The sequence below is a fragment of the Myxine glutinosa genome, chromosome 7 (assembly GCF_964187855.1).
Source record: "Myxine glutinosa chromosome 7, kmMyxGlut1.1, whole genome shotgun sequence".
NCBI classification, from domain to species: Eukaryota; Metazoa; Chordata; class Myxini; order Myxiniformes; family Myxinidae; genus Myxine; species Myxine glutinosa.
Genome location: NC_136267.1, coordinates 171,325,649 through 171,347,784, shown reverse-complemented (window position 1 = coordinate 171,347,784; position 22,136 = coordinate 171,325,649). Strand labels below are relative to the sequence as shown.

The 22,136-nt window shown below is 44.4% G+C and overlaps 1 protein-coding gene across 1 annotated transcript in view; it reads left to right on the top strand.

The window, feature by feature from the left end:
- Nucleotides 1-22,136, top strand: part of LOC137431837 (titin) — a 172,015-nt gene that overhangs the window by 15,166 nt on the left and 134,713 nt on the right. The window contains exon 2 of the mRNA XM_068123580.2: nt 9,531-9,691. Within this exon, the coding sequence (XP_067979681.2) occupies nt 9,542-9,691 (150 nt within the window). The 5' untranslated portion in view covers nt 9,531-9,541. The remainder of the gene's footprint in view (nt 1-9,530; nt 9,692-22,136) is intronic.

Here is a 22,136-nt window from a genome sequence, read left to right as displayed (position 1 = left end):
GATCCATGACTTAGGACTCAAGACTCATGATTGAGAGAAGGAACAACTGAGATATTTATTTGATTCATCAAACACACAAGCTTGTGGAAAGCAAAATGCTTAAAACTGAGGCCCACAAGGACCAGGATTCCAACATGATGCTCTAAAATAATTCGGGCAAGCCTTTCATTTTATAAAGGGAATATTGGGGTGTGGTTTTAGCTCTCGAGACAAAGGAAAGACAGAGTGGTCTCCAAGGTCATTAAAGGGTCAAACAACATGTTGACTACTTTCTAGAAACCTGATTTTTGGGGGAGTTCAGCAAGTCGTAAAAATGTCAAACATGAAAGTGATATAACGCAGTCCTTTAAGGGGGACTGGGAAAGATAGGTTGGTCTTCACAGAGGGATTATATCATCAGGGTCTGGATTTACAAAGCATATAACTTTTTATAACAATTTTCCAAAGAACATGAAAGTATTATGAGTATACAGAAATCAATCAAAAACAGAACATTTTCTTGTTTATACTTGGTAATAGGTCAAACGATAATAGAACACAAGGGGGGAGGTGGGGGGGGGGGGTCTGAACCCCCACATACCGTCCTCTTGGATCAAAGATACAACGCTATCTACGAGCCAAAAAAAGGGCCTTTATTAAATCAAGGTAGGGAGACAGTCAATGAAAATACCACGCGAATGCGGCCCAGTGGGCATGCCCCGCACCCAAAGCACCTCGCATCGCACCCAGCAGGACGATTCGCGTGTGTGTGGGTGCATGTGTTAAGTGTGCTGGCCACAGAGACATGAATATCCAATAGCTCGTTGGATCCGCAACGAAATCGTCTGCTTCCACAGGGGTCCACACCCGAGAGGATCTCCCGGCTCACCCTTTGGCCTCGAAGGTGCAACCGAGACCCCTCCCTAGCTGGAGCTCGCCCAAGCTTCTGCAGGCGTAGTCCTTGTCGATCTTGGCGCTCAGTCGATATTCATGTTCATGAGGCCGTTAATGTGCCGTCGTTCTGCCGGGGAGTACATATCAACATTAGTATCAAGTGGCTTAGACCTGCAGCCTGGAAGACCAGCAGTCAGAGCCTTACATTCCATGAAAAAGAGAGAAACTTCCTTTAAGTAGTCGTTTGCGTCTGCATGCGACATGTTGGGATCCAGGATAATCGGTTTCCTGGCAGGCGGGCCCAGCGTTGCATCTGGGTCCGGAGCCGAGTCAAAATCCAGGGCTGGGACAGCAAGGGTTGAACTGCTGTGAGCTCGTGAGACATAAGTGACAAGAGAATTACTAGACTGGGTCCGTGAAAAGCAAGTCCACATCCGGATCCAAATTCAATTTTTCAGTATAATCAAAATCATTTTCAAAATCGTTATTGGCAACATTAAAATGGAAGAACATTCTTCAGACGCGGAGATCTCATCATTGCTGCTCAGTGACTCGTTCGGGTCGTGGTTCCAGGGTCCGCAGTCACGTCGACAGCCGGAGGTTCATTTGGGTCCATCCTGTGGAACATTTACTCACACATGCAAGGACTAAATCCTCGATTAGTATTCCTAGCCCCCCTGCCCACCAATTGGCATTTAGTTACCTCATCTCTATTTATAGCTGCATTTCCTGCGTCATGTCTGGAAATTCAAATGTTATTTTTACTTTCACCAATATCCGAAAATACCTTCCTTTCCGAGCAATAATTCAACTGATGTGATTCCAGCGTACCTGGTGGAGTTCTGCTCACCTGGTCTGCAGAGCCATGATCCCATCTGCACCAGCCCCAACCTGTGTTGTGGCAACCTAGCACCATTTTGTCAAATAAAAGCCACAACTTTCCATTCATTGTCACACTCATCCCAGTGCAGGCCAACCACCAACACTTCCTTATCACTAAGACAGCATTTCACAACCACTTTCCCTTATACCCTGCCTTACCATCAACTTTTTACAACCCTTTGTCCTTCCTTCTTCACACTCCCTCCCGAACCTTGCCTCCAGACACAACTCACATGAGTCTCGAAGGCCAACTCTGCCATCCTCATGCAGACAAACAGTTTAACAACACCTGTTACAGTGAATATTTTTCCCTGCTCCCTCCCCTTACTCAGGAGCCATCATTTTGATAAAATCATTTGAGAACACGTCCCAATGGCAATCCATCCTGCTCAGCCTTGCGTGCTCCGAACATAACACTGGATTCCAACCTCCTTCTGTGAACCTGCAACCCCCAACCACACGGGGTGCCAGCCACCCAGATCCCCAGCAACGCGTCCCAACTTTAACACAAGACCTCCTCCACGAACAACATCGTCAGGTTGTGATCGACATCCCACATCACTGCAATCGACATCCCACTCATGTCCCCGACAACCTTGGTCTTGGGGGGAGACGGTCGCAGTGCGTGGCATTCCCCTCATGTCACCTACGCCGCCCTCGTTCCCCAGTCCACACAACAGCAGCCCCCAGTGCCAATCAAAAAGTGCCCACTCCATCAAAATCCATCAAACCCATCCATCCAAAAATCCATCAGACCCATCAAAAATGTTCTCAGGGCACACACCTGCCTCTTTGAAATCCATGTTTCAGAATTATAACTCCATGGCCTGCTAGACGACCAGACAGACACAGGGACACACATCGGTGAGTTATCGCCGGCATTCTCAACCAACTCCCTATTCCTGCCCTAATTTTGGTGGTATGTGTTGACAATCTGTGCATCCTATCCTTTTGACAATCTGTGCATCCTATCCATGGGTTGGCGGCCCTTCCTGTCCGCCCTTGCGTTGCCTCGAGCAACGTCAGTGTCCGCCCTTTGGTGGCCTCCAAATTCTTTATCTCTTTATTTATTTATCTCTCCAAATTCTTCCAAATTCTTTATCACCGAACCTGCGAATGTGAGGACACCTCGCATTTTCCAAATTCCCTACAAGAATTCCCTACAAGGTTGTTTCAGCCTCTGGCCCAATCGCTGTCCAATATCTACAATATAAATCCCATACAAATTGTTTCAACTCGACTTTCAATGACAACGACTTTTTCCACCAACACACCACCATTAACCTCCCCCTATTATTTATTTATTTTCGTAAATAAACAAATAATAAAAATAACCTGGTCTATTTATAAAAATAGTGGAAATAAATATTGAAAATAAAAATAGAATAATAAAATAGAAAAATAAAAATAAAATAAAGATAATACAATAGTTCTCATATGTCTTACCGTCCCCGTCTCATATGTCCAGTCCCCGTTGAAACTTACTCAAAATATCCACCAATATCCACCAATCCAATGCCAATATCCAATGCCAATATCCATGGCTCACCAAGCAGCCCATTGTCCCTGTCTATCTCTTTTTTCCATCTACACTGTTTACAGCGATTCCAATTCATTTTTTTTAAAGTCACATCACATTAACCACATGGACCCAGAGCATATGTAATAACCACTCAAACTTAATCCAGCTTCACATACCGATTTCCCAATAACCTCGTGAAACTTCACTCCCATTCTGGAAAAAACCTGGACTAAACCCTGACACCCTAAATAACTTCAGACCCATCTCCAACCTACCCTTTCTGTCAAAGTTTTGGAACGCTCTGTGGCCACAACTCAAACATCACCTCTCTGCCAATAACCTGTATGAAACATTCCAATCCGGATTCCGCTCCAACCACAGTACTGAAACTGCTCTCCTCAAAATCACCAATGACCTTCTCTCTCCTCTGACGCCGGCAACCTCAACATTCTCATCCTCCTCGACCTCAGTGCCGCCTTTGACACCATCGATCACACCATCCTTGACCAGCTTGCGCCTATAAAAAACCCAAATCAGTTCACTCCCAAGCCTACAAGGACCACCTACAGCACTACAAAGATGCCCCTTTCCGCTCCGCCTGCTACTCTCAAATTATCCACTCTGGCTCCGGAAAACCCAAAAGCACTCTTCTCTACAATAAAACAAACTAAATAAACAAACAAACTAAATAAACAAACAAATAAATAAACAAACTCTACAACGTGAGCAAACAACCTCAAATACAACTACGAACAAACTCCTCAGCGCCCTGAACACCACCACCAGTCCTTTACAGTAGAAACTGCATTTCCTTCCTTTCATTCATCCAAAGCAAAATTGACAGCATCTACACCAGCTTAATCACCACAATTCGCTCCCCCTCAAGGTTCAGTTTTTGGCCCCTCCTCTTCATCCTGTACCTATCCCCCCTCGGTCACTTAATCCGTCGTGCACCATGGCCAATGCACCATGGTCTCCAATTCCACTGCTTCACCAATGACATCCAGCTTTAATCTCCACCAAATCCATCTCCTGACAAACTGCATTACTGAAATAAAATCCTGGCTTCAAATCGACTTCCTCAAACTTAACTATGCTAAATCTGAATTAATCTTCATTTACCCAAAACCGCTTACCAAATCCACCCATAACTTTGCCCCCAACATCGACGGTTTCCCAGTATCCGCCTCCACTCACAACCGGAATCTTGGCACCATCTTTGACCAAACCCTCTTCTTCGACAAATACACCATCCAGTACAAAATCCTCCTCTTGGCCTACAAAGCCCTCCATAACTTGGCCCCATCCTACTTGACTGACCTCCTCTCCAGACACACTGTAACTCACAGACAGACAGACAGATAACAGAGGCGTATCACAAGCCCCAACAAAGGACATCACCTATTCACAGCATTTATATGTCAACCTATATCTGGAGCCTCACAAGGCAAAAAATCGGACAGGTTCACTGCATTCCACGCAACTGCAGCCTCACGCACACGTGACGAACACGAACCACACGGGGTGCCATGCTTCACCATGCAGCCCGATCTCTATTGTATTTGGTGCGCGCCCCAAAATCGGCAAGTTATGATAACCCACAATGCACTTGGGCACCCACCCTCTTCAAGAAGGTACCAACCCTTTTGATACCACGACTTGGACCATGCTACTTGCATCTCCTTGCACCCTCTCAAATGTCCCCAATGTAACGTGAATAACCCCAGAGCTCGATCAAACTCATCACTGTACTCACAGCACGATTGAATTAAATTCAAAGCATACTGTAACTGACGCTTCCGGTCGGCACCGGAAATCTGTTTATTTCCCGAGTAAGACGTCAACCACAACTATAACAAATTTCAGAAATCGATATTCTTCTATCCACAAATTACGTCCACAATTTCAGTTTTAACCAACAATATATTGTTCCCTTTTCCGATTTAACTTCTATAACAATTCGTTGAACTAACACCCAATAGATTGACTCAGCCTGTCGCCCTTTCAAGGCTAGCGAATTCACTCTGACCTCATTCCCATTCCAAATCATTCCCATGATCTCAAATCATTCTCAAACATAGGTCAAATGAACTTCAAAAAAAGGTCAAATTTCAAACGAAGAAAGGTGCATCTTGCCTCTGCAAGAACTCCCGCCAAAATCCCACAGCCTCTCTTGGGAGGCGTGCTCTACCATCTCCGTGCCTGGAACAATATCCTCCCAGGTACACACATTCCGCTCCCAAGCTTCGTTACACACCTGACCACAGCACCCTCCCTACCTGGTGCACACCTTTCGCACGTGTGCTCGCTCGGCACATTCCTCAACACATCTCCTCGCGCCCACTCCTCTGTGACAACTCCTCCGCACACCCAATCACGTGCTCTACTACCAACTCAAGCGTGCATTCTTCCGTTACATCCCCTGTAACACTCCCCCTCACGCGCTTCCATGTGCCCCCCCAATTTCTTCCTCTAATGTCACCTTAGTCGTCTCTATGTGCGTCCTTACCTCCCGTTCTTTCGTCTCCATTGCTTCTGTCACCTCGTCCAACCTCTTTGTCAACCCCTCATGTACCCTCTGACATTCCCTCTTCGTCGCTATAAGTCCCTCTTTTAATTCCATCTTAAACAACGTATTCCTTATGACAATGCATGGCATGTCGCAGGCGCCCACCATTCTGACATGGCGTCCAGCACACCGCACAAAACACACACGAACGTCTCCCTTGCTCACCGACATTCAGCAAAGTCGCAATGACCCACAATGCATCTGGGCACACATCATCCGAGCAACCTCATAGCAGTATTCTCCCCCTGTGCGGGACACATCCCCTCTGAGAGTAGGCAAGTTATCACCGGCACTTTGAGCAAATCCCATGCTCCAAACCCAATTCAACAAACTCAAAACCCCGGCAGGGCTCGCATTTCCCAATTCCCATCCAATGAAACGGAAATCACGGAAGTAAGTTACCAAAATACCTCCCCTCCAGATCAAAGGTGTGTATTTCGCACCTCTGACAGCATTCCACACCAACAGAACTTTAATTAAACGAACGTCGCCAGGATCCTCGGATAGACGCTAAAATCGACACACACACGTCAATGACGAATGCACAATACACACGACAAAAATCCTATTTAAATTCAGGGATCGCCGATCGACCTGGCACAACCAACTCAACGCGACGACGCCTCGCCGCCCCCCCCCCCCCCCGTCCCGGCGCGCACCCTCGTGCCTCCACACGAATCCCAACACTCCCGCCTCGCGGTTTCCTGCAAGGGCCGTTGCCGCGGCAACCAGCCTGCATGCCGCTCTATTCGCGTTCACGGCGGGGTTTACCTCGCGTAGGGACGTGAGTCTTTTCAAACGAGTTTGACAGCTGTCATAAAAGTCCGCTGTCAAAACATTGAGCTGTCAACATAGTTAGCTGTCAATCAGCTGGTCATTAACTCATCCCTAGCTCGTAATCATCGCAAAAAACAGGATCTCTGACCCTTGACCTCTCTGACCCAAAATGCACATGACATCATCATCATCATCATCAAAACGTGACAAACCATCATCCTAAAGGTGAGCTGCCTCAGGGATATACCAATACACGAGTCGCTAATACACAATGTAATCGTTGATTGCATCTTCTCCTGTCACACCCTGTACCTGTCGCACACCTTACCAGCGGCCTCTCACGAACACCCAGGTCTACACCAACCCCAAGCCGACTGAATCTCCCCTCACACACTTCAATGTGCCCGCTCGCACACCATAAAAGAACCGCCAGACCATCCGTTCGCCTCTCGTCCCAAACAAATAAAAATACACACGTCAATTACCGAACATCACCAGGACCCTCGGATGGATGCCAGAATCGGCAATCCCGGTCTGGATTCCCGCACCGCAAGCGGCCAATCACAATGATTCGAAGCCCACACAGTGGTGTTGCACATCAAGTGGTCATCAAAATCCACATTCGTTCATGTTCCTCATACCACGTGACTGTCAAACCGGCTCGCATTTCATGCGTTTCCTTATATCCGACCAACTTGACACTAACCGCGTACATTACAGCACACGTGGATTCATGCACACCCATCAATTTCAGAGCATCTTGTGCAGCAATTCCCATTCATTCGTATACGTCTCATTTCATTCAGAGGAAAAGGGGATTTTTGGGACAAGGGGAGGAAAGGGGTGAGAAGGTTGAGGCAGGGGAAGGGGGGGGTCAGGGGGAGGTGGCTCGCTGCGCAGGGGGGTGTTGTTGCCTGAAGCCCCGGGACAGAGCTTTAGGGCTTGGAGGGTAGGGGATCTGTATCTACCTAACCTTCCACGGGTCTTGATCTTCAACGAGCGACATTGGTCGCTCCCTGGCTCGCTTATCTATCTTATTCCTTACTCCTTATTCCCGCCTTATCCTGCACCTGCAATTAGTTTGCCTGCTTCCTCAGGCCATCGAGAGGCTCGACCGCCTGCACTTTCCGAGAGGCTCATCCGCCTGCACAGCTGTCTACCCTAACTCCTAGAGGCTCGCCCGCCCCACAACTTTCTACCCTAACTCCTAGCTTTCTAGTCGAACTCCTAGAGGTTCGCCCGCCTCACAACTTTCTGTGTGCTAACCGTATCTTACCTGTCCAGGTAACCGCCAGGTAATCAGGCAACCTTACTCCTTATTCCCGAGAGATCTCTCCTACATATAGCCGCCTAATCAGAGATCTCTCCCGCATATATGCTAACTGTACCTTACTTTTGCCGGCGTCCTTATGACGCTTCTAACCTTACTTTCGAAACCAATCTATTCCTTATCCTCGGCGCCCTCTTGGGGCACCTTACTCTCCCGTCCCGTAACGTTACCCTGACGAATCCTATAAACAGCTCAGTTGTTCTGGAGCCCAAAAACGGCTCGTTCTTAAATTTTGTTCGAGGATCAGGCTCGAAGCAGGGAACAGGCAAACGACACCGAGCGACAGAGTGAGTTCCAATTTAGCCTAACATCCCAGTCTATAACAAAATAAACCCAAGGCTCACCTCACCCAGACCGATCAAACCAGCTGGTGTTTTTTCCCACTCACTCGCGCCTGGAGCCACGTCCCGAGTCTGCCGGAGCTGACTCCTGCCTGGCTCGCCATTTGATGGATCCGTGACTTAGGACTCAAGACTCATGATTGAGAGAAGGAACAACTGAGATGTTTATTTGATTCATCAAACACAAGCTTGTGGAAAGCAAAATGCTTAAAACTGAGGCCCACAAGGACCAGGATTCCAACATGATGCTCTGAAATAATTCGGTCGAGTTTCACTTTATAAAGGGAATATTGGGGTGTGGTTTTTGCTCTCGAGACAAAGGAAAGACAGAGTAGTCTCCAAGGTCATTTAAGGGTCAAACAACATGTTGACTACTTTCTAGAAACCTGATTTTTGGGGGAGTTCAGCAAGTCGTAAAAATGTCAAACATGAAAGTGATATAACGCAGTCCTTTAAGGGGGACTGGGAAAGATAGGTTGGTCTTCACAGAGGGATTATATCATCAGGGTCTGGATTTACAAAGCATATAACTTTTTATAACAAGTTTCCAAAGAACATGAAAGTATTATGAGTATACAGAAATCAATCAAAAACAGAACATTTTCTTGTTTATACTTGGTAATAGGTCAAACGATAATAGAACACAAGGGGGGATGTGGGGGGGGGGGTCTGAACCCCCACACATATATAGTCATTGATGCTACAAAAGTCATTGACGTCACAAGAGAACATTTAACATTCTATCAGAAAAAACGAGGTTCTACCGTGTTTTGTTGTGACTGTTGTGACTGTTATGACATGTCTGACAAAGTGAGGTTTCCCAGGATGTGGAACAAAATTATTTTGGTCATTGCTAGCACATGAAGTTTTAGGATGACCAGCAAGTTGCCTGTGTCCGCACGATATTCAAAACGGGGTATGGATGGAGGCGGCAAAAATGCAAATGACGTCAGAAATGCAAATGGCGTCTTCTGTTATCGAGCCAGCAATCTGGGAGCAACAAGTCACATTTATTGCCACATCCAATACAATTTAAATTTTCTAATAGCAACGAGGTGCTCCATTTGAAACTGTTCGATATATGTATCATTTTGAAGCCGAGGGTCCGTAATAAAAATTTGTGTTGGTGTCAAAGCCCGTGACCAATTGCAAATTAATAGTAGGATTTAACCGGTTAAATATACGAATGTGAGTTTAAAGTGATGTCTTAGTTGGTCACTGACGTTCTCTCACCAGGTTTACCAGCCATGGACACCAGGAGACAACCGCATAGCCCATCTACCATTGGTCCTGGTCTCGTCACAGCCATTTCTCCCCAACAACAAAATGGCATCCCTTTCCACACTCCTATCTCCATCAGCAGTGGTTCTCCATCCTTTATTCACAGCCATATGCAGGTGAGAACAAACTGACTTCCTGTTCCGGTTCTACAAATATTACCTCCAGTGCATTGCGTCTCGCTTTTCTTTCCCACAGTATATTTCACCAACTACTCAGGGTCGGTAATAATCAAGCAATACGTCACATAATAAATAATCAATGATAATCCCTACTTATAATGCCATGGACCAACAGGGTACTATAAACAAGGGGAATACATAATGTCACATCTAGTTGTCTCATTCCGTCAAGTTATGGCCGACTTCTGGTGACATTTGTGATCGAATTTCTCCAAACATTCTGATCCTGCAATGATTCCTGGAGCTCTGGCAGAGACAGTTTGGCTTCAGTCTTTACCTCATCCATCCAGCAGCTCTTTCATCCTTCACCCCATCCATCCAGCACTTACATGTTCTACCTCTTCCTCTTCTTCCCTAAACCATATACAGCATGGTTTACTTCTCCAGACTTTTGTTTTCTTCAACCACTGATTCACCTAATTTCTTCATCTTGCAAACTGCAGTCCATATAGATATAGAATTTTAAACATGTGTCCAAAACCAAAATGTCAAAACTGTGAATCTTCTTCCTTTACTTCTTCTTCACTGTCCACGACTCTATGCCACACAATGTAACTGGAAATACTAGAGCATCCATCAGCCTCTTGGTTTGAATTGTCACATACTTGGCTTGCCAGAGATTTGTTCATACTGACATTGATGTTTCCTCAACGCTAACAATATATTATCTTCTCCTCCATATTCTCCACTCACTTCACAGGAAGATGAAACTTTCCACAATTTCCACATGATCATCTCTCAATCTGAACACATCAATTTGTAATGTTGGTTGGGTAGGCATATATAGATTTAGGTAGATCTGCATAGGTAGGTGCTTCGTCTGTCGGGATAGGGAATCTCGATGTACTAAGTTCTGTTATCCTGAATGTCGGATTAAGTGTGTACCTGTCATCATACGAGGATGATCCGGTGATAGGTAGAATAAGGACTAAGCTAATTCCCCGGTGAGTCAAACCTCTGTGATTTATCCATTGTCCCTTATGGCAACACATCACATACATTATTTAGCCCAATTAATGCACACATTAATTAATCCCCTGCCGCCATAAGGACTGACCGGAAAGACAAGCAGGAAGTGGTCACGTACAACGGCGCCATGGCAAGCAGACATCGTGCAAGGCAGGCAATAGCCATGCCCAGAGCGACGCTTGATTGACAGGAGGGGGAGGGGCGAGCAACACCAAGAGCACCAATTGGAGAGTAAAGAAGGACTTGTGATTGGCCACCGACCAATGGCATGGGAGCACGGCACCAAGCGCTCAGCCAATTGGAGGGGACGGATGAGATCGGAAGATTCGGGAAGGCTAGAAGCGACGCGCTGGTTGGAGGAGGAAGCGCCAGTGATGTCAGAGACGATCAGTAAAATGACCGGGGGACCGACATTTTCTCTCTTTGCCTCTGCCTGTTTTCGCATCTGCTTCGCTCTTCTCTTGGCCTTTCTCGCTTTGGTTTCTTCCCTGCCCGGACCTCCCTTCTGCCTTTGCCTTTCGTTCCCGGTTGGACCTTTCCTTTGTGAACCGTGAATTGCCTGCGTTACGGTAGACATTGGAGAGACGTTGGAGTGCCGACGCCTCTTGCCCAGCGTTCATGCACGGGACCTCGCGGGTGATCACGCAGGGCACGAGGCTTGCCGGCAGCGGCGTACGTGGGCCTGGCGGAGAGCGAACACCACGGAGCCTGGACAATCCCTGACGGACGCTACATCCAGGGACAGATAAGCTCGCATCCACAAACAACGTTTCTTTTATTTATCCTTACCATTGTCTTGTATTTGAAGTGAGGTGTGGGGATGTCCCGATTAAGGACATTTATCTTCCGTCGCGTTCTTTGTTATCGGAGTCCGGCAATAAAGCCGCGTATTATTGTACAGCAACTCCGCTTTTGGTTTGAGTTATTAATTTGCAGGTGAAGACTACGCTGGGCCGTCAGGTAAGCCGCGGCATTATCCCCCAAATGCCCCCCTCTCGTGTATGATCCGCCATCCATTAGAAACGCCTCATTAAGCTCGATTCCATCCATGGACGCTCTGTCTTAACTGAGAGCCGTCCACACGACAATATTTACTATTTTTTAGGTTTAAAGTAAAATAGATTTGGCAACAGAGTGGTATCATCAGTCTACCTTAGATTATTGATACATCTTCCTCCAATCCTGATCTATATGACATCCAAGTTTGATTTACTCTTGATGTACTCACTATGCAGATCAAACAAATAAGGGGAGAGAATGAACCCCGTGTTTAACACCTTTTCCAATCCCAAACCATTCTTTCTCACTCTCTCCCTCCCTCTCTCTTTCCATACTCTATTATTACTCTAGCTTCTTGTTATCAGACATATCAGGTGCTCCGACATCCCCATTTCTCTCAGCATAATCCACATCAATTAATGATCAACACAATCAAAGGCTTTACTATAATCTATAAAATAGAGATCTACCTTCTTTTGATATTCCTTTGATTTTTTTTCGATGATCCACCTCATATTTATACGATTTCATCCTTCGTACCTCTTTTAAAACCTGCTTGCTCAACGGGCATTTCGCACATAATGAAGTCTTCTATTCTGTGTTGAATGATCTGTAGTCATATATTGCTCACATTTGAACTCAAGGCAATGGTTCGGTTATTTGAACATTCTCGTGGATCCCCTTTCTTTGGCAATAGAATGTCGACTGGCTGATTCCACCTTTTGGGCTGTACAAATGCTGCTCCCGATCTGTGTACAGATATCTGTTAAAATTTTGATTGCCTCCTCCCCAACTACCTGAAAGAGTTTGATTGGAATGTCATCAACATCTGGTGCTTTTCCATTTGCCAGCTCTTTCGATGTTGTACGTATCTCACATTCTATCACTATTGGTTCGTGCTCATATTCTCTTTCTTCAAAGGTTGCCATCATATTGCTATCTCTTTTGTATAGAATTTTGGTATAGTCCTTTCACCTGTGTTTCTTCTGTGTTTCTTTTGCCAGATTCTTTCCTGTTCTACCTTTCCGGACCCCAATCCTAGACCTAAACTTTCCTATGATCTCTCCGATCTTTTGAAAAAGATTCTTGTTTTTCCTGCTCTGTCGTCACTTTCTTGCTCTATTCATGCTTCTTTGAAATATTTTTCTTTATCTTCTAAGCTTGTCATAGAAAGTCGGTATTTGTCGCTTAATGTCTTTTCTTGATGCTCCTTGATTTGGTTTTAATCTCTCCTCTTCGGTCTGCAATATTTTTTGCCACGTCTGAAAGCTATTTAGCATTCTTCTTTCTGCTTGCTTTGGGATGCTGTTTTTTTTGCCTCTTCTTTTACAATGTCTTCAACCTCTTACCACAATACATCTGCTATTCTGTCAACTAATAACCATGGCTTTTGTAGACCACATACTCATTGCAAAGCCATGGTGGTGAATGATGAGCTTCTGGCACCGGGGTGTTGGCAGAGTGTACATCAGTACAGTGGGATCCGAAGAAGAGCCCTCATGGTGTTGAAGGCACTTGCACTGCAGCTGTGGTAGTATGGATTCGGAAAACAGTGAAGAAACACTGACGTCCCAGAACACATGCAGATCAATAGAAAGCACAGGTTGAAATAAATAAATAAATAAAATCACACCTTCTGATTGTAAAACGTACCCTGCCTGGTCCAGTAATGTAATATTTACATTCCCATTGTAATTATAAACGAACTACACACAAAAAAAACATTTCTTACCTGAACAACATTGGATGCGATCATAAATGCCCTACAACAGCACTCGGTAGAGCGCATACCTCCGCCAGACTGAACAGTTTACCTTTTGTATCCCACTGATAGGCCAGATCTGCATCCGCATCTGCAACAAAATCGAATCGGCTTTTTCTTGTCACTTACCCAACTCATCCATTATGTTTTGTCAAAACTCGTCCACAACTTTTTGAGATATCGTGCTGTATATCATTTTCGGACCCATCTCTCAATGGTGAAGAATAACTAAAAAAAAATTTATTTTCTAGTATCCGGATATGGATTCAGATCTTCACCAAAATTTAATCAACTCTTCCTTGTCACACAGCCTGCCTGTTGTGGAATGATCTGAGGTTGCCTTCAGTTGGATTTTCCTTCCAGTAGGAGAATGGAGGTTGTTTTAAAGCAACTGTCTCACCACAGGATTCACAGTACCAAGAGCAGGAGGATGCGTAAGATAACTGAAGACGAGATGGGATGAATCTGCACATGATAGAGAGCAGCTTTCTGTGGAAGAATTCCCAGGCTGAATTTATATCAGGGGCGGTGGATATGGGAGACCAGTCCTGAAATGTGATGGCTGCTTGTAGTCCCTGCAATTTTCGGAGTGAACTGTCAGACTCGCCGGTTCTGACACTGTTCTGAAAATGGCCAGAGAGATGTTGACCTTCACAAGCACATGATCAGATGAGCCAATTGGGGCAGAGGATGAGCAAGATACATTGGCGGGGAATTTGTTCATCATCAAATCCAGAAGGGAAGATTTTCCATTGGGAGAATTCTGGGTAGGAAAATTCATGGACTGAGTCAATCCCATGGAGTCATTTAAATCATTTACAGAAGTGCTGTGGCTGATGGGAGAGGTACCAACACCCAGCCAATTAGCATGGTGACAATTGAAGTCACCACATATGAGGTAGTGAGAGTTGGGATGAGTGACTAAAAATTGGTCTATGTCGGCTGAGAGAGATGTAGATAGAGTCGTCACTGTTGGGAGGATGGTACAACATCAAAAAAACATGACTGAGGGGAGGAGAAGTCCCAACCAGAGGTAGGTGTAAGAGTTTTTGATGTAAGAGGGTTTGAGAGGTTTAAGAACAGCACACGGAGAGTGAGAAATTGAGTTTTTGATGTACAGTGCAAGTCCACCACCACGACTGGGTTATAGTCGATCAAACCGGACAAGACAATAGCCAGAGAGAGACACCAATGAATTAGGGATGTCCAGCGGGAGGTAGGAGTCTGTTAAACAAATGATGTCTGGTTTATCGGCAGCAGCCTTTGAAAGATCTGTCAGGTTGGAAGAGAGGCCTCAGATGTTTGAGGTTCTCAAAGTTCCACACAGAGATAGTGTGGGAGGAGGCATTGGATAGTGCAGGATGGGGTGGGACATTTTGCGTGGGCAAGGTGAGGCATTGGAGGGATGTGGTGAAGGAGAAGGTTTGAATGTGTGGGGTGCAGAGGAAGGTTTGAGTGTGTGGGGGTACAGGGGAAGATTTATGTGAGTGAGGGGTGTTGGGGAAAGATTGGGTGTGTGTGGGCTGTGTGAGAATGTTTGAGCGTGAGTGGTGTAGGCTAAGGTTTGATCGTGAGGGGTGCAGGGGAAGGTTTGCGTGTGTAGGTTGCGGCGGAAGGTCTGAGTATGAAGGGTGCAGGGGAAGGTTTGACTGCGAGGGCTGAGGGGAAGGTTTTCGAGGGTGAGGCGAGGCGAAACATTGAGAGGGTGGGGAGTGGAGGGAGGCAGAAAATGTGGAAAATTACGCTTTGAGGGGTAGGTGGGAGTGGATGCTTTTCCTGATTTCATATTCCTAATTTTGTTTAACAGAGATAAATATCATATAATGGGGGCGAATACTCTTGTTAAACGCATGGATAAACGCTGTACGAGTGGGGGTGGGAAGGGAGGGGAGCTTGGATAGGTATTTGGTCAAGGTGCAAAGCAGACAAAAACCTCAGAAAAAGATCTTTTCAAGAAGAAGAAGAAGAGATATATATTGTGGTGGAGAAGCAGAACGTGTGCAGCATTTGCAAAGGAGAAACAAGGGTTGAAAAGCATTCTCAAAATTGATTTTTTAAACAAGCATTTACATTGTTTAATGTTTGGAGAGATTCCGTTTGGAGAGAAGAAAGGATGGTGTGGGGGGGGGGAGGGGGGAAGGGGAGTGGAGAGGGAGTAGAACCAGAAGGAAATTCAATAGAAATGAGAATCGTTATGGGGTGAAATGAAATATTATTATTTTTGTTTGTTTATTTGTTTGTTCCGATTTTTTGAAACGAGGAGAGGAAACAGGATTTGATAATGTTGAGGAAATAGAGGTGGAGTACCCGGCAATACATCCAGGACTGATATGTTAAAGCAAAATTTATATCCGAGTAAGGCCTTGAAAATGCCGTTAACGCCTTGGGAAAACTAATAGCACAAAACAACAAACAAATTAACATGAAATATTGCAATTGGGATGAACCAGCAACAAATTGACGCATGAAACGCATAAAAACAGGACCAATTAAGTTCGGAAAACTCAGCTTTAGCAAGTTGGAAAAGAGCAGCTGCAGGTTTCACCATCCACAAGGAAAATCCAATCTGCGTAAAGGTAACAAATATCCCTTACTGTGTAAAGGCAACAAAGTGAAGAGACTGAAATATGCCCAAGAACATCAGAGTTGGGATGCTGTTCAGTGGGGAAAGGAACTTGGAATGACAAGTGAAAGTTTGAAATTTTGGAACAAAAAAGAAAGTACCGGTATATCAGAAGGAGGGGTACACAAGGAAACCCAAGGAAAGTAGATACAGGAGGAGGCCATTCTGCACACCATGTCTGCACCACATCAACACCAGGTCAACAGACGGGGTTGGTGATAGGTATAAGGATATGTGTCTATATCCCACCGTGAATCCCGGTCGATCGCTGAATTAACGCCAGGGGGGTTGACTCAGCCTGTCATCCTTCCGAGGTCGGCTAATTGAGTACCAGTTCACTGGTAATTCCCTGTTTGTCGTTAAAGGCGGCAAAAAGGGTTGGCGTCAGGAAGGGCATCCGGCCGTAAAACATTGCTTCAAAAAGGGGACCAAAAAACAACAACAACCACGGTTCCCGAAAAAGGCCAACCCCCGCTTTGCGGGGAAAAATGGCCTCTAAAGGTGGTTATCCCACCGTGAAGCATGGTGGAAGCTCTGTTCATGTTCAGGGATGTAATTTGCTGCTGGCATTATTGATTTGGTGTGAATTAAAGAAACAATGAATGCTGACAACTACAAGCAGATCCTAATTCAGCATGGTACTTCATCAGGAAGAAGACAAATTGGTGACAACTTCGTTTTCCAGCACAGCAACAACCCCAAACACACTGCAAGTGATGTTACAACATATTTACAAATAAAAACAGAGTCAGGAACTCTCCAACTATTAGAATGCCCCCCTCAAAGTCCTGACCGTAATGCCATAGAAGCTGTCTGGGATTATTTGGGCAGAAAGAGAAGTGAAAAACAACCAAAACCAAAAGATGAATTATGGGGAACATTACAGAATGGATTGAACAACCTCCCAATGAAATTTCTCATGAAATTACCAGACTTGGTGGTGTGACGGTTAGAGCATCTGCTCCGAGTCTGGGAGATCAGCGGTTCAAACCCCGGCCCAGTCATACCAAAGACTTGTAAAATGGTACATGCTGATGCCTTGCTTGACATTCAGCATGTAAAAGGATAAAAGCATGGACAATCCCATAAATTTGCATATATGAAGAGGAAATTCATCCATAGGAAAGGAGAGCAGTGAGAAAGACGGCGCCATTGTGATACCCAGAGCGTTTCTGGAAGTGACGGCACTTCCCCCAAGCTTAGTGGCTGTTTTGTCTCATCCAACAGTCCTGTGTTTTGTCTAATGTGTTTGTCTTTATATCTTTTTGATATTTTTTCGATACAAGTGTCAATCACACTGCTTGTTTGAACATACTTCAGACGTGGTTTGTTCCACACTGCGTGAGAGAGGTCTCGAGGCAACAGCTATCCTGCAACAATTTGTCTGTATGTCTGTATATATGTATGTGAGATGTATGCAAGATGTGTGTGTGTGTGTGTGTGTGTGTGTGTGTGTGTGTGTGTGTGTGTGTGTGTGTGTGTGTGTGTGTGTGTGTGTGTGGTAGCTTTACTATGAGCCATAAATACTGTTGAAAAAAAAAACCCTTTTCAAAATGGACCTTTGTTGTTTTGCATGTGTAAAGTCACACCAAACACTAAAATTTCAAGCAATATTGTAAAATACAATTCATTTTGGTTTATTTAGTAAAAACTAGCAGGAGCTACCCTGTGCTGCCTCGGGGGAGAGGGGAAAGGGAGTGGATGGTGAGGGATACCCAGTGTTACCCGGCTGTGTGAGCTTTCCCTGGCGGTGGTTTCATGACGTGTTAGACATCGAAAAGCTATGGAGTTATTGGCCTCACGGCGGTTACCTTTTACCCTGAGGACCGGTTGCAGCACTGCCTGACCTACATCCCAACAATATGCATTTTATGGTGGCCTTTGGTGGACTCAAAACAGACATCAAGGTCAAAATTTGGTAGCTTAAATCCTTGCCCAATCCTGAAGTACCTAAACCAAAATGTAGGGACTCCAGTTGCTATGTTTCGACCGTGAAAGAGTAACATGCAAACCCACAAAAACACACAAACATTTGACAATATTTATATAATGAGCACTATAGACCTTTTATTTATCAAAATATGCCAATGTGACAATAAAATATTTATTGTCAAGTTGGCCTAAGGTTTGCACATTACTGTATCTCATAAGAAAATATTTTACCTCCAAATTTTATTTTTGTTTTAAAAATAAAAACCTTGACACATCTAGATCCATTGTGAGTATTTTGTATGTAGCATCTCTTTGATTGCACCTTGTAATCATGTGGCTAAAACGTTATCAGTATTGATCAGCCATATGTGATATCCAGCCTGTGTTTAGCAGACTGCGCATTAGGCTGTTTCTGTTTAACGTGCTACTGCTGTAAAAACTTCCTATAAATACTCCACACATTTTGCTCAGCCTTGTTGTCTGTATTCAGCTCCTCCGACGACAGCCTAACCAACCAGATGCTCGAAAATGAACTCAGTTGCACTTTTTGGGGGGATGCTTGTGAAATGGGAACCCGCATATTAGTTTTTGCCATAGCAAGCAGATGCATTTTAATTAACACGAATTCAAATGTTGCATTGACTGCAAGTATAAGAAGCAATTGCAACATGTTATTACAAAAGTATACTTTATTTTTATTTGCTATGAAATAGTGGGGAAGGGGGCTGTTGTGGGGGGTAGGGGTAATGAGCGAGTGGGGGTCATGATTTTGTAAGATAAGTTATTGTTTCCTTTACATCGTGTTCTTGAAACACTGGCATGTTGCTGGTGCTGTGTAAGAGAAATGCTTCACTACAAACAAGGTTCTTGAAGATATGATGGTGACAAACCTAACATGGTTGAGACACTACTGAATGACAAATAAACAAGTACAAAACTACAGACTTGGCATTTAATATGGAATATTTTTTTGTGGGGGTGAACTTACTTTTCAAGATGTCTTTGAACCAAAAGTTCATTGGAATTATGTTGAAATTATTCTAGATTTTGTTAATGTGACCTTTAAAAGAAACAAAAACCACATTTGACATTTCGAAACAAATAAATTGATCCTTGAAAGTGATGTAAACTGATATCGAACTCAATTCATGGACAGTACTGTGTTAAACTTCTGTACGCTTTCCAGAAGTATCTCTTTATTTTGCACATTAGCCAAAAATTTTTTTAACAAAAACAAAAGTTAAATTACGACTGGGATTACGGACAGTAAAATTACAGTTCAGTACTTCGTGTAACCCCCACGAGCATTCAGGAGAGCACGTACACGTTGAGGCATGCTGTTCACGAGATTTGCCAAGGTTTGGACAGGAATCGCTTGCCATGCAGTGACAATAGCCTGCTGCAATTCACGCATAGAGGTCGGCTGCTGGTCCAAGTGGTCGATTTGACGCATTATTTCTGCCCACAAGTTCTCTATCGGATTCATATCCAGGGACATGGCAGGCCACTCAATATGCTCTACACCACGGTCAGCAAGAAAGTGTTGGATCATGCGAGCACGATGAGGCTGTGCATTGTCATCTTGGAAGACAAAGTTTCCTCGAAAGGCTGCACGAGCAAATAGAAGCAATGTTTCTTCCAGAATGGCCCTGTACTTGAACTGGTTCAGGTTTCCATTCAGAACAACCAGGTCAGTTTTGCCCCCTGCATGAAAAGCAGCCCAAACGGTCACCCCACCACCTCCAGCTTGGACTCTTGGCACTATACAATCTTTGTTTTAGGCTTCATGCACTTGTCTGCGCACTCGGACGTGGCCATCTTGACGAAAGACCAGAAATCTAGACTCGTCACTGAAGATCACGTGATTCCAGTGTCCTCGCTGCCATTGACGGTGCTCTCTGGCCCACTGCAATCGGTGCTGGCGGTGTCGTCTGGTCAGGCGTGGCTTTCTCAGGGGACGCCTGGCACGATAGCCTGCTTGAACCAGTCGTTGGTTGACTAGCCTTCTGGATACAGGCACATTTGTCAGTTGCTGCCACTCAGCCCTAAGCCGATTAGCTGACTTGGTACGGCCATTGCGGACTAACCGGTGCAGCTGGCGATCATCCCTCCTTGTGGTTCTGTGGGGACGTCCTGGCCTCGGTATTGGAGTAGGGACACCCCTCTGAGCATTTCGTTTCAGGATCTTTGACACCTGACCTTGAGTGATGCCATACTGCCGAGCAATAGCACGCTGTTTCATGCCGTAATTTCGTAAAGCCACCACTCCATGACAAACAGCATTGTCGAGTTGACGGACCATCTCCAGAGGAAGCGGCAATATCTTTTGGAGATGTGCAGCAGTTGATTTCCACTAATACAGAACGCAACAACCCTTGTATACCCGACTGTGAAGCCAATCATCAAATGCACCTGTCCGTACATTTTGCCACGCCACCTGTGATATAATCTTGTTGTTGACTTCTTGCTGCGACAGACTATCAGTGACATGGTTCTTTTTACAAATAAATCACCAAAGTGTAAAAGAAACTCACCAGATTGATATACTGAGTTAAGAAAATAAACCCAAGTCAAGAAAAAAAAAAAAATTCCATATTAAATGCCAAGTCTGTAGAAAGCATCTGAAAATGCAAAGCCTGTCCGCATCCGTTTGTAGTCAAACATCTACTTCTTCCATATGCTAAAAATAATGAAAACAGTTTTAAAAAATACAAAATGAAAGTTGATGATGTTATCCAGCCTTGACCTTTGAGCTTTAGATCTAAAAAAATAATCAGCTTCTAGGTTTTCATTGGTGAACTAATTCAGTGACCCAATATGCAAATTTTTAAAATTTCAGATCAATTGGATGAAAATTGATGATTTTATGCAACCTTGACCTTTGATTTTTTGATCTAAAAAAGCAATAAACTCCTCCCTTTTGATTAGTGAACCAATTCAGTGACCCGGTATACAATTCTATAAAATTCAGGTAAATTGGGTGAAAATTGGTGATTTGATCCAGCCTTGGCCTTTGAGCTTTAGATCAAAAAAAATAATCAGCATCTAGCTTTTGATTGGTGAACCAATTGTGTGACCCAATATGCAAATTCTTAAAATGTCAGGTCAATCGGATGAAAATTGACGATTTTATGTGACACTTGACCTTTGACCTTTTGACAATATTATAAATTAGTTGTTTTTATTTTGTATACAGAATCGAAGCTCGTGTAAGAGCTAAAAGAGCTTCTCCGCATTATCATAACAAGACTTTGGTGAAAATTTGATGACAATAGCTCAAATGGTAATAAAAAGTTACGGCCCGGTCGGACGGACGGACACACACGGACACACACACACACACACACACACACACACACACACACACACACACACACACACACACACAAGTGAATGCAAAACCCCATGTCCTGCTGTGCAGGGCTAAATATATTTTAGGGGGTGTGAACTGTTGGCAAGAAATGGATCGGATGGAGAAATAGGGGAAAGGAAACAGATTGTAAGTCAACTTTTATGTCTCAATAGTTTTAAATTGCTTTTAAATGAAGTAAAATAATTAAAGCTGAGATTGACAATATATTGGATCCTTCTTTCTCCGAAGATATTTGCTGTGCTCTTAGTTTTTGGAATAATCTGCTTATCAACAGGAGGGGATTAGAGAGGGAAACAACTCTGGTGACTTCCTTGGCAAGAGTGGAGTGTGTGTTACAAATCCCATCAAAGGAAAGTGACCCAACTGGTATATTGGTAGCACTTAACCCCCACCACCTCCAAAACCCTTACTTCCCCACCTCCATCCTCTTTCCGACTCTGACTTTCAGAGTGAATTACCATTGGAAATGTGCTAAGAGATTGAGTTTAGATGTTGCTCTTAGGAGTTGGAATCTCCATCATGAGCCAAGATTTTGCATACAAAAAACTTATATTAAAATTGCTAAATTGACTTTATAGTGCAAGTTGTAAATGTAAGGATGAAACTGCATAATCCTACTTTAATTCGACTAATGCCTGTTTGTGTGATTGTTTGATTGTTTTACTTGTATGCACTCCTGAAATTCTGGATGGGATGAGTTGAAAACTGGTGGTTGTACTCACGG